Source organism: Anopheles coustani, chromosome 3 (assembly GCF_943734705.1).
Source record: "Anopheles coustani chromosome 3, idAnoCousDA_361_x.2, whole genome shotgun sequence".
In the NCBI taxonomy this organism is placed as follows: Eukaryota; Metazoa; Arthropoda; class Insecta; order Diptera; family Culicidae; genus Anopheles; species Anopheles coustani.
Window position 1 is genome coordinate 62,080,032 of NC_071288.1, and position 14,351 is coordinate 62,094,382.

Here is a 14,351-nt window from a genome sequence, read left to right on the forward strand (position 1 = left end):
CGTATAAAGCACATGTTACACAAAAAACATGCAACTTAGTCGCTTGGTCACTGTTAATGACGAAGGCAGTACACTGCGCCTAGCGCCAGTTTGTATTTAAATTTAAATCAAACATTTTGCGGTCATATTTTAGTACATTTTATTACATGTTAAAAATGTGACGAACAACTGTAATGATAACACAAAGAAATTCCATGCGCATATGTATATTTAATGCTGCGCGAAAATATAACAAAGATAATCATACGGTGCGATCGGTTGTCGCCACACCAGTGTGGCAAAACAAGAATCAGCTGGTTCTTGTTAGCGGTTCTATTTACAAGGTCAACGCGCGTGCGTTATACACATGTGTGTATCAAGCGACGCGTGCGTGCAAACACCAAAGCGATTAAAGAAAACCCTAGTTAAACCCGAGGGTGTACAAGAATCTCGGTGGACTACTGGAACAATTCGAGATTAACACCTCACACGCTTCGGACTGGCAGAATCAAATGGTAAGTAAAAACTTTAATAACAAAGACAAATATATACATCATTCACTCTCAGGCAACATATCCCAGCCAGCCAAAATGAACGCAATTCACCCGCATACACCCATAAAACGAAGTATCTATAAGAATTGCTATAGCAGTTGCACTAGCCTTTGCTATACACATCCGGTGTTCATGAAAATTCATCGGGAATTCATTCCAGCAAAACATGAACCTCGCTTCCCCCTTGGTGGCCCTAACTCTTCTCTCGCACTAACGCCGCCGCATGGTCTTCGTGCTAGCTATCTGCATGCTCCTCGCTGTGTCTGCGCTCCTGGTAGTTCCTTTTCGTTTGGGTCTTCAGATGTTCGTGGCTGGAGTCGAACACTAACCGGTGGCCATCGGTGAATACTGAAAGTATAATACACGATACACGCGTGGCCAAAGCCCGCGCCTGGATTGCATGGATTGTAATCGACTTTTTATCTACAGGAGTGCCCACGCCCAAAACGTTTAAAAGTCTTTACTATCACCGGAGTTGTTGGACAAGAGTTGGTGCGTGATGGATGCGCTAGTGCCCCATCAGTTTCAAATAATGGTTAAAACAATTATGGTCGGTTTTGAAATTCTTAATTTATTGTAACATATTTTTGACGGGGCCAGAGTATACTAGGGCTAGCTTGACTTAACGTTATAACGGCAAGACAAACATGTTCGCCATGTCAATCAACTTAATTTTGTTCATAACGCATTGCCTAACATTTCTACTTGATGTCGTTAAAAACATACAGCGAGTTATACCAAATATGCTAGCAATTATCAAATATCGAATTTCAGTGCAACAAATGCCAGCCAGCTACAGCGGGGACTCTTGCAAAGCATGAACCGGATTTAGCCACTCCGCACCATGAACACTTGTCTGGACAAAATTATAAAACTCAATTTCTTATTCGCGTTTGACAAAAAATGTTTGTTTGTTATACAGAAAGAAATATACAAATATGCCTTTTCAGTTGGGCACAAATGTGTCACTACAAAATGTTCAACTTTGATTCAAATGTGGAACATTTTACATCAATTGTTATTCGCGGCATATTGCATTCTGTCCGTCATGATGCCCAAAGTACGGGTCGGCGCATGCGTGGGACGGCGTGGGTTCATGAACGTCTGTCGGCGCATGCGCCGAATTAACCACTCCGCACCATGAACACTTGTCTGGACAAAATTATAAAACTCAATTTCTTATTCGCGTTTGACAAAAAATGTTTGTTTGTTATACAGAAAGAAATATACAAATATGCCTTTTCAGTTGGGCACAAATGTGTCACTACAAAATGTTCAACATTGATTCAAATGTGGAACATTTTACATCAATTGTTATTCGCGGCATATTGCATTCTGTCCGTCATGGTGCCCAAAGTTCGGGTCGGCGCATGCGTGGGCCGGTGTGGATTCATGAACGTCGGTCGGCGCATGAACGATTGGATTTACGCAGTGAACGTCCGGTCTTACAGATACTTCTTTTTATGGGTGTGTGCGTTGTTCACTGCAGTGAACGCGCGAGCGGTCTTATCGATTATTCTGTTTAAAGATGTGTGCGGGTTGTGCGCTCCCGCGTCTGCCAGAAAATGTTCACCGCAACGAATTCACCGCTGTGAGCCCGTGTACAGATACCCAATACATCCAAAGATCGAGCGATTTTGATGAATTTGAGGGTAAATCATGAATTTTTCTATTCATTTGGCTGGCTGGGTATCAACTCCCAAAGCCGAAGGAACGGCGGAACACCTGCTACCAGGCGAGCAGAACACATCAGGAGGTTACAAGAGGACCGCAGAGGGGAGCGAGGCAGCAGAACGAGAAAGGCAGAACAGAACAGAAGAAAGAGAAACAAACGGAACAAGAGTTGTGAAATGTTTTTTGAATTTTTTCACATTGTTTTGCAAAGGTTCAAAACAAAGCTTAAATTTGTTGAATTATTTCATTAATTATTTCATACGCTTCAATTATTTCATGAACTCCGGTGCTGCATCAGAAATGAACGGAGCTGCTTTAATAGGAAAAGTAGCCGAACACTTCACAGAAAAGCAGCGGTCATTTTCCATAGCGAAATGTTGGTGGGGGGTGCTCATTTGTTCATTATAATGAACTTTTAGCGACTGAAATGAACAAATGAGCACCTTTAGCGACCGCTAAAACGAAACGACGATTTCATGATAACCCCTATTAAGTGTTTTTTTCTATTATGCTTAGTTTACACGATGCGCAAAACTCTGAAAATCCAGGCGAAAATATCATTTTTTCTGTCACTTTTTTTCGCTTCGTGTAGACGTTCCTATTCGTGAGCCGATGCAGATGTAAGCGCATTCAATGATGTTTTGATTGTTTTATTGTAAAAAAACAGCACAGAAGTATTGTGTACACTGCAGTCTTATCAACAACCACTGAACATTATCAAAAACAACTATTTTCCATCCACCGGCACTCTATACCAGGTGCGCAAATCTATTTTTCACTCGCCGACCGAAAAACAGATTTTCGCTTACTTTGACAGTTGACTGGTCAACTGACAGCATTTTACCGCTAACTCACAGCATTTTACCGTTTGCAAAGGTTGCTTTGCGCTTCGTGTAGACCAAGCATTATGCTTAGTTTACACGATGCGCAAAACTCTGAAAATCCAGGCGAAAATATCATTTTTTCTGTCACTTTTTTTCGCTTCGTGTAGACGTTCCTATTCGTGAGCCGATGCAGATGTAAGCGCATTCAATGTTGATTTGATTGTTTAATTGTAAAAAAAACAGCACAGAGGTATTGTATACACCGAAATCTTATCAACAACCACTGTACATTATTAAAAACAACTATTTTCCATCCACCGGCACTCTAAACCAGGTGCGCAAATCTATTTTTCACTCGCCGACCGAAAAACAGATTTTCGCTTACTTTGACAGTTGACTGGCCAACTGACAGCATTTTACCGCTAACTCACAGCATTTTACCGTTTGCAAAGGTTGCTTTGCGCTTCGTGTAGACCAAGCATTATGCTTAGTCTACACGAAGCGCAAAGCAACCTTTGCAAACGGTAAAATGCTGTGAGTTAGCGGTAAAATGCTGTCAGATGGGCAGTCAACTGTCAGAATGTGCGCAAATGTGTTTTTCGGTCGGCGAGTGAAAAATAGCTTTGCAAAAATTTGCGCACCAGGTATAGAGTGCCGGTGGATGGAAAATAGTTGTTTGTGATGATGTACAATGGTTGTTGATAAGATTTCGGTGTGTACAATACCTCTGTGCTGTTTTTTTTACAGTTAAACAATCAAATCAACATTGAATGCGCTTACATCTGCATCGGCTCACGAATAGGAACGTCTACACGAAGCGAAAAAAAGTGGCAGCAAAATTGACATTTGCGCGTGTATTTTCAGAGTTTTGCGCCTCGTGTAAACTAAGCATTAGAACCTTCTTTGTTTACATCCATCAGAACTACTGTTTACTAATTGATATAGTAAAGAAAACAGTGGACTTGAAAGAAATTAGGTAATTGGATTGCATGATGACACGCTCTTTTTACTACCTAGTTTCTAAGACTACAGTCTGTTCCCGAGTTACGCGGATAATGGGGACCAGGGAAATCCGCGTATCTCGAATTTCCGCGTATCTCGAATATTGCTTGACACATAGTTTATACTAGGAGTTAAGAGATCGAGCTCTTGTGTACACGTATCATAGAATATTCAAAATGTTTCTTTGTTCATTAATATGAATGCAATGCAAGCGTATTAAAACAACATAAATTGCAACAAACGAAATAAAAAGCGTAAATTATGCAAATGTGTAATTTACATATTTATTCGTGTGGTTGTACATCTCAGGAATTTAAATCGATGTAATAAACCCAATCTACTGTCAAATTTTGAAAACCGCGTATCTCCGAATCCGCGTAACTCGAGAACCGCGTAACTCGAGAACAGACTGTATTGGAAATTATTTTCCACCAGCCGTTGTACAATTTTCACATTGCATCATTCAAAAGTGTTATATGTACAGTCTGTTCTCGAGTTACGCGGTTCTCGACTTACGCGGATTCGGAGATACGCGGTTTTCAAAATTTGACAGTAGATTTGGTTTATTACATCGATTTAAATTCCTGAGATGTACAACCACACGAAAAAATGTGTAAATTACACATTTGCATAACTTACGCTTTTAATTTCGTTTGTTGCAATTTATGTAGTTTGAATACGCTTGCATTGCATTCATCTTAATGGACAAAGAAAAATTTTGAATATTCGATGATACATGTACACAATAGCTCGATCTCTTAACTCCTCATATAAACTATGTGTCAAGCAATATTCGAGATACGCGGAAATTCGAGATACGCGGATTTCTGTGGAACGCAAAAACCGCGTAACTCGGGAACAGACTGTATACCACAATTAGTATGCATAATTCCGACACGAGGAACTGCACACTAGGTACAGTTGATATCCGGATAATGGGGACCAGAGAAACGGACTTCTGAAAAGAAGGGTAAAACAATTCTCTTTATACTTGCGGGACAAATGTAGATCAGGAGGATCAACACCAGCGACGTACAATTAACTCTCTCAATTTTCACTCTCGGGCCGGTTTGCGCTACTTGACGCCTTATACCGAAAACGTACCCACGCACGAAATTGAAAACATCACGATTAAATGAAACTATCACGATTAAATGCACACGATTTAATAAAGTCACAAGTGTACCACCCATGTCTCAAAGTTATTTTAATACACTAAACATCTTTCCTCGGGCCGGGTTGTATCTAATGCACGTATGAACATTATTCCTTTATACACTTTTTAATAATAACCGAACCGAAACCGGTAGTTCACAGTTCCACATAAATCACTGGCTTCACAAATTCCGTTCATTTTATAAATAAATATTGTATAAATAATTCATCACATTTGCTTTGTGATGTCGGCCATTGTTGAACTTACCTACTTCCAGGCTACCCGTTGTCGGAGATATAATCTCCATCTCCGGTTCTACTTCCTCCTCAAGCTCCGCGATATATCGAAGTGCCTTTCTGTATTTTGATGATCTTGATGCCATTTTAAGTTGAATATTCTTCGTTCTACAATTAAAAGGAAAAATTAGTTTGTTCTGCTCTGCCTTCTTGATTGCTTCTCACCGCGTCACTGAACGTGTCAAATTGCCGGCCGAAGCGTCGAGCAATTCTTGCACCAACACAAAGACAATGCACCTGTGTAAATACACGGGTAACTATTTTTCGCACACCATATTGGATCGAAGCAGAACTTTCATTACACAGAAGAGCAAGACAGAAAAAAATAGTCTGTATGAGTAACAGGGATGGCATGTTCAGTGTCTTGTGTACAAGGTGGAAAGTATAGGTCAGGGGTGGTTGCGGATGGAGGAAAGTACTCGAAATTGTCTAGCGGGACGGACGTAAATCTTGATCGTTCGGATCTCGGATTAGGTCAGATTGTTTCGAGACGAACGTTCGCACATCCTCAGTATACATGGTGGGTTCGGAACGAACTTATCAGTTCAAGGAAGACCCATGCACAATAATGGGTGCAGATCAAATGTCCCAATACTAGCCTTGGCAGAAACTGTCATTTGAGAAGCAAACGGATTGTTTTTAAGCGGCTTCGCAAAATATTCTTCTGTTTTTGCTATATCCTAGAAGGTTTTCATCAAATAACTAATAGAGAGTGTGCTTATAAAACTAAATTTTAACGCTGGTTTCCACAGACGCGTGTATTTCATTTGGTGTGGGAACACATTTTTCAGTTTGTTGCAGTGTCGGTCACAACACGTACAAACATGGATCAAATGCTACCAAGTCCGGGTGGTTTTTCGATCCCGAGTATCGGGACCCCACTGCATCAACCCGAAGAGGATCAACAGATTCTTCCTCTTGCGTACCAGCAGCAACAGTCGATGCCACACATGACGCCGATGGGTGGCCTCAGTTCGAGCAATTACAGCATGGGAATGCCGGCGATAGGCATGGGCTCGTCCTCGGGCAAAAGCATGCATACGTACGCTCCCAGCTTCTCCACACCACAAAATATGATCCAACCGCAGACCCCGGTGAGTTTACCACCGGATTAAAGACGTGTAGGAGGAGAAGTTTAGAATGATTCGCATGTGTTCTATAATTATAGCAAAGTCTCATGTCGCCCATGGTGCCGATGACGGAGTCTAAAGCGGCATCAACGCCCAGCCAAAATCAAGGGAGTGGAAGCAGCATACGCGATCCAGAAAATATAGGCAGCGTGAACATTCACCAAACGATGGGTCCAGCAACGCCGATGACGCCCATGACGCCTAGCGAACCGGCCATCCTTCCCCAGCTACAGAACATCGTCTCGACGGTCAACCTGAGCTGTAAGCTTGACCTCAAGAAAATCGCCTTGCACGCCCGTAATGCCGAGTACAACCCGAAGCGTTTTGCCGCCGTTATCATGCGAATTCGGGAGCCCCGTACGACGGCATTGATTTTTTCCTCCGGTAAAATGGTCTGTACCGGAGCCAAAAGCGAGGATGATTCACGATTGGCAGCGCGCAAGTATGCGCGTATCATACAGAAGCTAGGTTTTACGGTAAGTGCTTCTTTACCTTTAAGAAGAAGAGTTAAACTGAAATGTTTTCTATTCACTCGGTAGGCTAAATTCCTCGACTTCAAAGTACAAAACATGGTAGGCAGCTGTGATGTCCGGTTTCCGATTCGACTAGAGGGTCTGGTTCTCACTCACGGTCGGTTCAGTTCGTACGAGCCGGAGCTCTTCCCCGGCCTCATCTACCGTATGGTGAAGCCCCGTATCGTGCTGTTGATATTCGTGTCCGGCAAGGTCGTCCTAACGGGGGCCAAGGTACGGCAAGAGATCTACGACGCGTTTGAAAACATCTATCCAATTTTGAAGAGCTTCAAAAAACAGTAATAGAACTAATTTTTTGTATGGAACGTCGGATCTGTGGCGCTCGATGACTCGTTCAATTTATTTTATCCTCGAAAGCAGCGTTGTAATCTAACGCATACGCACATAACGCATTTTTGCTGATGTTTCTTCTGATTCATGTGTTGCTATCGACTTAATGCTCTAGCTTACCGTATTGTAATGTAAATATTTCTGTGGTTTGAATATTTTTTACAAATAAATCGACTACAATACATCCTATTTCGGGTGTTTTTGGTAGGAAAATGAATATGGGTGCTTCGTTTTTAAATGTATATCTAATCTTTTACCACTTTTCGAGAAGCCATATCGAAGTAACAATACTATTTCCATTTACTAACAGAAACAGTCATATTTTAAAATAGTTCAGCGTCTGCAGACAATAGTTCTGCTTTCAGCCCTTCTTCACAAATTTTATCTTAAAATCATTAATATCTAAATGGCACTATGGTTTAAGGCATCCTACTACCCTGCATTCAATTAATCGAATGTTAATTGGATAAATGGGTGTCCGCGACAGCCGAGCGGTAGCGCCGAGGCCTACCTCCTCGACGGCGTGGGTTGGAATCCTAACCGAGACCGGACCCCCTCCCCTGTACGAGAGAGGACTTGACTATTCACGTACACATAGGGTAAAATGTCTCGTAAGCCCTTAACGGGGCAGGCATGACCAACAACGTTACGCCAAAAAGAAGAATTAGATAAATGCGCTTTTTTATTAGTCTTTATCGCATTTAATGTTTGTAAGTTTTTTGTTTAAATTCCCTAAAATAACATAGTAATGACGCTGTCTTAGTCATCACGAAGTGGTATGACGATGTTCTAGCACAAAAAAGCTATCTAAAACACATTGAAAAAATGAATGATTTCACGCACTTTTACAAACTACAGTTAAATCTAAATTAAAATATAATAAAAAAAACAAAAACACATTAGTATATACGCTAAAAAGTACGTAAGTACAACGATTTTTTTTTATTCTATATCTTTTTAGTATTGTTTCAGAACAATAAAAGTATTGCCGGACATACTGGCTATGAATAATAGTTTCGTTCCGCATTGGTAGTAAACTGTGTGCAATTGACAAACCTATAAATTCAATGGTAAAGAACAGTTCGTAAAAGCACTACTCCTTACAAACATCATTATCGTATCTTTTTTACATATACTAAAGTAAAGAGCCACATGTCTATTGTATGTATTGTAGTTCACAGAAGTATTTTCTTTCAGACAGCTCGGGTAACTCACAACAAAATATAACTTACATCGCAATTTATTGTTACTTACAATTCAATATCCTAAATTAATCCACTAGATTATGCCTTCCTTGTTTTCTAATATTACATCGTTCCTTTCCCACAATTGCAAACATTCTCCAGGAATACAACCACTTGCGTCCTGTTCGATCTTCCATCTGGTGCGATGGCTCTTTCTTGACTAATTTATGTTAGCAAATAACTTGTCTTCGCTTGCTTATGCTACTACTAGCTCCCACCGCGAGTCAAATAAAAAAAAAAGACTGCGGTTCCCATGACGTCTGTGCCTCGCATTCATGTTGGTACAAAATACTAGCGCACAATTTGTATTTGGTTTTTTTTTTCATTAACTTTGTTGCGACAAGCCACGAGAGTACAGCATTCTACAAGCACTAGGAATGATCAGTAACCGTTCGCGTGAATTAAAAGTCAAAACCGTAGACGGTGAAGTTGCACTGTTTCGAACACAAATACCGTACACCATGTTTGCAAGTGCGTGTGGTATGGTCATGTTTAGCTTACCGGCGCCTTGTTTCATGAATACTGTGCTATACCGGAAAGGGAACAGGAGGTGAACGTGTCATTCGACCCGCGATCGTGAGGCTTTATACGGATTGTCTCACTAATGACTACTTACTACTTATCCTAAACTCTAGCACAGCTCTGGGATCAACAAGATGCTGTAGAAAACGGGGGGAGGAGGCGTTAATTGAATGGGCTTTATCGTTAAACGAACCAGCGCACTCGATCCGAAAGGTAAAGTAAAACTGGAATATTTGCACGATCATATCCGCCTCCGACTCAGTTAGTCGATCGATGCGTCGGGGTCGAATGGTGGGTGTTTGCCTCCCACCACCATCATCACTGGTTCCTCCTCCTGGGTTTTCCCTTCCTTTGTGCTCCTTCTCTAGCCCTTGACGGAGAGATTTTGTACCAACTGTTCGGCCTGCGCCTTCATGTGATCCGACGCATGCTTGGCTGCCTCGCGAAGCTTCTGCGCCTTGGAACCGTGGTGATCTTTGCCGGCGGCGGATGCGACCAACGCTACCGGGTTGTTAGGGAACATGTGCTGCAGAACGTGGTTGAATCCATTCACCGTCTTGGCACAGTTTTTCTTGAATCTTTCCAGCCCGAACGCCCGTATGGCCGTACCGAAACCGTACACCGACGAGTCGATCCACGCCGATCGAATTGCGATCGTTTTGCCCGGTTGATCCGGTAACGATTTGTACACGACTTGTTCCACAACGCTCTGGAAGGAAAGCAAGATAAATAATGCAAGTAGTATCCCCAAAGTTTTCGTCTATTTTTGCTACTAACCATGATTTTGTTGAAGCCAATATTTCTCGTATACGTTACGAGCGTCTTTTCCTTCGGATCCACCACCGACTCCTCGATGATATTGACCGACTTAGCTTTGAAAAAGCGTTCGCCCCACTTCGGCACGTGGTTCGTCTTCGTGAGCAGCCGCTTGCTGTGCAGCTTACCATTTCGAATCTCCCGGGTGACGGTATCCTCGGAGAGTACGTGCGTACTGCAACGTAGTCCGCAAGCCCCGGAGTGCGTGGTGTGGTGACGTGTGCGCATGTGTGTGGCGGATGCATATCCGTACCGGCATCCGATCGGGGTTTAATTGTGCGGCGTCGCACATGCAGTGATCGTAACAAAGGCCATAAGCGTGTCGGCGGTGTAGCGGCAGATAGTCCACAAAAATAGAATGAAACGAGAAATGAAACGTGTAAGTCTTACCGGCATATACCTCTGTAGGGAAAAAAGCACGACTCAGCGCATACTATGCTCAGATGGGTGATGTACATTACATAATAAATGCTGTGATGGTATTGATGGTACGCGGTATATTAGCAAGTGTGGCCGTGGGCAATGATGATTCTTCAACCTAATTACTGCGACTTTTTAGCTAACAAAAACCCAGGCCGCTGTACTTTGCTCCCGATAGTTCGACCGTCTCGAACGAACGTTTGTGGTGCAATTGCTAGGAATTGTTTGTTAAACGCAGCAACAACAACTCACCTGAACGGATTCGGGTAGCGATTCCAGAAGCCCTGCGTAACTTGTTCCCAGGAATAGTTGAAGATGGTTGTGCTTTCATGATATTTTGCCATCGTACAAACTGAACACTGTCTTTGTGGAAACTGCAGGAAGAATGCGATGGAAGGTTGAGTGTAAAGTCCCACGCAGGATGCTCCGTATCGACAACTGTTTCGCGTACTGTTCCACACGGGAACAGTATAATTTGAATAACTTATACACGACTCACTTTCAATTGATTACCTTCACTTAAATGCCAACCGTTGCTACACGGGGCGACTTTTATCAGCACCGAATGAACCGTTCACAGATAATACGGGTGCAAAACCCTTATCACATTCGACAGACTTGGGGTCGATTGGTACCTCAGGACAAATTCAGGAATGACTGATCAACCTTCTCGTACTGTGTGTTTCGTTTTACGTTTGTTGGAAGATGTGTTATTAGAATTTTCACACGGTAACTAATTTAGCGCACGAAATATGAAACATCCGCAGACGACACTATCGATTTGTGATGCGGCGAATAAAAAAATCCTCAAAACACTGCACATCTATTTTTGCCCATCAATTTTGACAGTAGATTCTGGAAGGTAGGACAGTTTTCAAACAGCTGATAGTTTTGCTCACTTTTCTGTATAACAGATGGTTTGTAGAGGATACTTCTTCAATTTAATTTTGCAAAGAAAATCCACTTGAAGTCATTTAATTGATACTAGTATATTTAATGCAACTTTTACTTTCAAACCAAATACATACAGAACAATTATTGATCTTCTATTTACAAACCGATTCAATGAGTAGCTCATTTTGCTCAGATTATTTTGACATTTATGGAAACACGCGGTACTAGTGATGGGGAAACTGAATCCCTATAGGGATTCGAATCTTTCGATTCAAATCCATTCCGAGATCCGGATCTTTGAATCCGAATCCCAATCCGAATTTTTCTAGAGCCAAACTTGCAAATCCGGCAAAAAACTCAATCTATGTCCATTGGACATTCTACCCAGCGTTCGATTTGAGTAAACTTAAATCAATTACATTGTCTCTAGATCGACTAGTTATGTAATTAATTCGACTCAAATCATTGAAAGTCGATTCAAACAGTTTAGGATCAAGTCAGAATCGAATCAAATCGAGTCCCAAACAAATCAAATCTGATTCGAATCCCAATCGAATCAAATCTTTAGAATCTGTCAGATGGGATTCGAATCTTTAGAATCCGTCAAATGGGATTCGAATCTTTAGAATCCGTCTAGGGATCGAATCTTCGAATCTTCCGAATCCCGATTCTGCCAACACTACGCGGTACATAATAAAAACGTACGGTTTATTTACATCCGTATTGGCGTGTGACACATTTTCTCGTAAATTATGAATTTGGTGGTCAGTTATGTCAAGCTTTGAGATAGAGGCACGAGTTGGTGCCGAAGAAATCGCCGGAGATGATATAAATGATGTTTTTGAGGATATTTTCCTCGCGGAGGAGCGTGTTATCGAAGAAAGTTTCCACCAGGGTCTAGAAGACGGTCGGCAGGAAGAGTCTGTGAAGGAGGCGCAAGACTACGGCTTCAAGAAGGGCTCAGAAATTGGACGTGAGCTGGGCTTCTACTTCACCATTGTAACGGACGTAGCGTCTCAGCAGGAAATCGCTACTAATGAAAAGGCACATACGATCCTTGCCGAGCTTATCGACGCCATTGAAAAGTTCCCCAGGGTCAACGAGCCTACTGTGGACTTGTTCCATTGCTTGCAACAAATTCGCAACAAGTACCGGAGGCTGTGCGCCTTGCTGAAGCTCCCCTATCGATTCGCCGAAACGAATGTCCTTTCGTTTTAAAACGATCGCGATGGAACGAATCCGCCAGCAGATTGATTCGATCTTACACTTCCTAGAGCCGAACATGGGGTTCATCAACTGCCACATGGTGGATTATCTTACGGAGCAGCATTGGCAGCAGTACGTGCCAAAGGCGATCAGGAGTGAACTGGAAACGTACGAAAACTATCTGCAAGCGAAAGAAGTCTTCTGGAGTCAGTTTAATCAAACACAATCGTACCACAAACATTTTCCCGGAGTGACGGATTTCATTACCGCAGCTAGCAGATATCGTTTGGGAGGTAGTGAAGTTCTGGGAACCTCGCTTTCACTGGAACAGTTTAAAGACGCACTGACGTGCTGCCGTAAGGAAACGCGGTTGAAAATGACCGAACTGATGAACGTAAAGAAATGTCACGAAGTCGAGATCGCAGCTGCCGTTGTTGCTTCCCTGTGTACGGCAATGGCATCGTCGATAGCGGAAGGAACGCTGGAGGATGTTGTAGTTATAGATGCTGGTGACGGAAAGGGCTACCTGTCCTCGAGGATTGCGCTAGAGCATGGTATCAAGGTGTTGGGGATTGATTGCAACGAAGAAAATACAAGCAACGCAGAGAAACGCCGCGATCGTTTAAATGTAATTTGCAGATACCTGAAGAGATACTAATAATTACTAATTCACTTATTAATTACTGTTTTTCCGTGTAGAAAAAGATCCCAAAAGCCGTCAGAAAATCGCAGCTTGAAGAAGATGAACATTTTAGTAGTCTATTGAACGAAGGGAAACTCGATACACTGTATAAAACTACGACACAGCTAATTGATTTCGATACCAATCTGATCGAGCTCGCTAGTAAACACTTCCCTGGAGGCCATCGAAGCACGTTTTGTTTATGCGGCCTACACACCTGTGGCAACTTGGGTCCGAATTGTCTACGGCTCTTCCACCAGAACTCAACCATCAAAGGCGTCTGCAATGTCGGCTGCTGCTACCATCTAATGCAGGAGGAATTCATCATCGACCAGTTCTACAATCCGACTAAAGTGTCCGACAATCCGGGATACGGTTTCCCGATGAGCTCATACCTACGAGCGCAACGGTTTGCGTTGGGACGTAATGCGCGCAATTTGGCCGCTGAGTCGATCGAAAGGGCGTGCGCAAATCGAGAGAACCCCAGCGACAAGCTGGGCCATCGGGCTCTGCTGCAGGTAATATTTGTTGAATGTGGGGAGAAAAAGTCGCACCAGGTCGGTCGACTTAAGTCCGACGGGTTTGTGGATTATGTTCGAAAGTCCGTACGACGTTTGGGACTGGCGGAGCGGGTCACGATAACGGATGAAAGTTTGCTGGAGTTGGAGGCACGTTTTCGGGTCGAGCTGGAACAGTTGAAAGTATTTTATCTTATTCGACAACAGTTTGCGCCGGTGGTTGAAACGCTCATTTTGTTGGATCGTTTGCTTTACCTGCGTGAAAGTGGCTATGAACGTAGTTTTCTTGTAAAATTATTTGAACCGGTCGTTTCTCCTAGATGCTATTCACTTATTGCAATGAAATAATAATATCGTTAAGTTTGAAAACAAAAGACATCAAAGTGGATTTATTGATATCACATATCATCTTTTACCAAGTCCGCGTGCAGCCCTCACTCACGAGCAACTCACTGGCCGGCAAAAACGATGATGTCTCCATTAATATCCATCGCTGATTGTGTCCGTCAAACTTGGGCTGTCGTGTAATCGCCTGCGGTCGTAGCGTCCCGACGAACAGAAATTCCATGAA

At 42.6% G+C, this 14,351-nt stretch overlaps 4 protein-coding genes across 7 annotated transcripts; 3 read left to right on the forward strand and 1 right to left on the reverse strand.

The window, feature by feature from the left end:
• The first annotated feature begins 6,123 nt into the window (after window positions 1-6,123).
• On the forward strand, window positions 6,124-7,695 carry LOC131261486 (uncharacterized). The gene is made up of 3 exons (XM_058263531.1): window positions 6,124-6,579; window positions 6,654-7,091; window positions 7,155-7,695. Exons 1-3 carry the CDS (start codon window positions 6,310-6,312, stop codon window positions 7,428-7,430), a joined length of 984 nt encoding a protein of 327 aa, XP_058119514.1. The 5' UTR covers window positions 6,124-6,309; the 3' UTR covers window positions 7,431-7,695.
• Window positions 7,696-8,969: 1,274 nt separating this feature from the next.
• On the reverse strand, window positions 8,970-11,279 carry LOC131261489 (protein preli-like). Of its 4 annotated transcripts, none has more exons than XM_058263536.1 (4): window positions 11,012-11,279; window positions 10,733-10,854; window positions 10,022-10,235; window positions 8,970-9,953 (listed from the first exon to the last, which is right to left on the reverse strand). In XM_058263536.1, exons 2-4 carry the CDS (start codon window positions 10,822-10,824, stop codon window positions 9,609-9,611), a joined length of 651 nt encoding a protein of 216 aa, XP_058119519.1. In that variant the 5' UTR covers window positions 10,825-10,854; window positions 11,012-11,279; the 3' UTR covers window positions 8,970-9,608. The 4 variants fall into 4 exon arrangements, with proteins under 4 accessions (XP_058119519.1, XP_058119518.1, XP_058119521.1 ...); XM_058263535.1 differs by having other exon boundaries at window positions 10,994-11,279; XM_058263538.1 differs by having other exon boundaries at window positions 10,980-11,279.
• An 833-nt stretch (window positions 11,280-12,112) lies between these two features.
• LOC131261492 (protein LTO1 homolog) lies at window positions 12,113-12,592 on the forward strand. The gene has a single exon (XM_058263540.1). It carries the CDS (start codon window positions 12,146-12,148, stop codon window positions 12,590-12,592), a length of 447 nt encoding a protein of 148 aa, XP_058119523.1. The 5' UTR covers window positions 12,113-12,145.
• Window positions 12,576-14,334, forward strand: LOC131261483 (probable methyltransferase-like protein 25). Its single transcript, XM_058263527.1, has 2 exons — window positions 12,576-13,208; window positions 13,280-14,334. Exons 1-2 carry the CDS (start codon window positions 12,576-12,578, stop codon window positions 14,126-14,128), a joined length of 1,482 nt encoding a protein of 493 aa, XP_058119510.1. The 3' UTR covers window positions 14,129-14,334.
• The last annotated feature ends 17 nt before the right edge of the window (window positions 14,335-14,351 follow it).

Excerpts from the sequence above, each read along its gene's own strand:
- LOC131261492 (XM_058263540.1), top strand. The coding sequence starts at position 12,146 with ATGTCAAGCTTTGAGATAGAGGCACGAGTTGGTGCCGAAGAAATCGCC.
- LOC131261483 (XM_058263527.1), top strand. The coding sequence starts at position 12,576 with ATGTCCTTTCGTTTTAAAACGATCGCGATGGAACGAATCCGCCAGCAG. Across the intron at positions 13,209-13,279 it reads AACGCCGCGATCGTTTAAAT|AAAAAGATCCCAAAAGCCGT; the intron begins GTAATTTGCAGA and ends TTTTCCGTGTAG.
- LOC131261486 (XM_058263531.1), top strand. The coding sequence starts at position 6,310 with ATGGATCAAATGCTACCAAGTCCGGGTGGTTTTTCGATCCCGAGTATC. Across the intron at positions 6,580-6,653 it reads TGATCCAACCGCAGACCCCG|CAAAGTCTCATGTCGCCCAT; the intron begins GTGAGTTTACCA and ends CTATAATTATAG. Across the intron at positions 7,092-7,154 it reads TACAGAAGCTAGGTTTTACG|GCTAAATTCCTCGACTTCAA; the intron begins GTAAGTGCTTCT and ends TTCACTCGGTAG.
- LOC131261489 (XM_058263536.1), bottom strand. The coding sequence starts at position 10,824 with ATGGCAAAATATCATGAAAGCACAACCATCTTCAACTATTCCTGGGAA. Across the intron at positions 10,236-10,732 it reads CGCTACCCGAATCCGTTCAG|TACGCACGTACTCTCCGAGG; the intron begins GTGAGTTGTTGT and ends ACTACGTTGCAG. Across the intron at positions 9,954-10,021 it reads TTGGCTTCAACAAAATCATG|AGCGTTGTGGAACAAGTCGT; the intron begins GTTAGTAGCAAA and ends CTTTCCTTCCAG.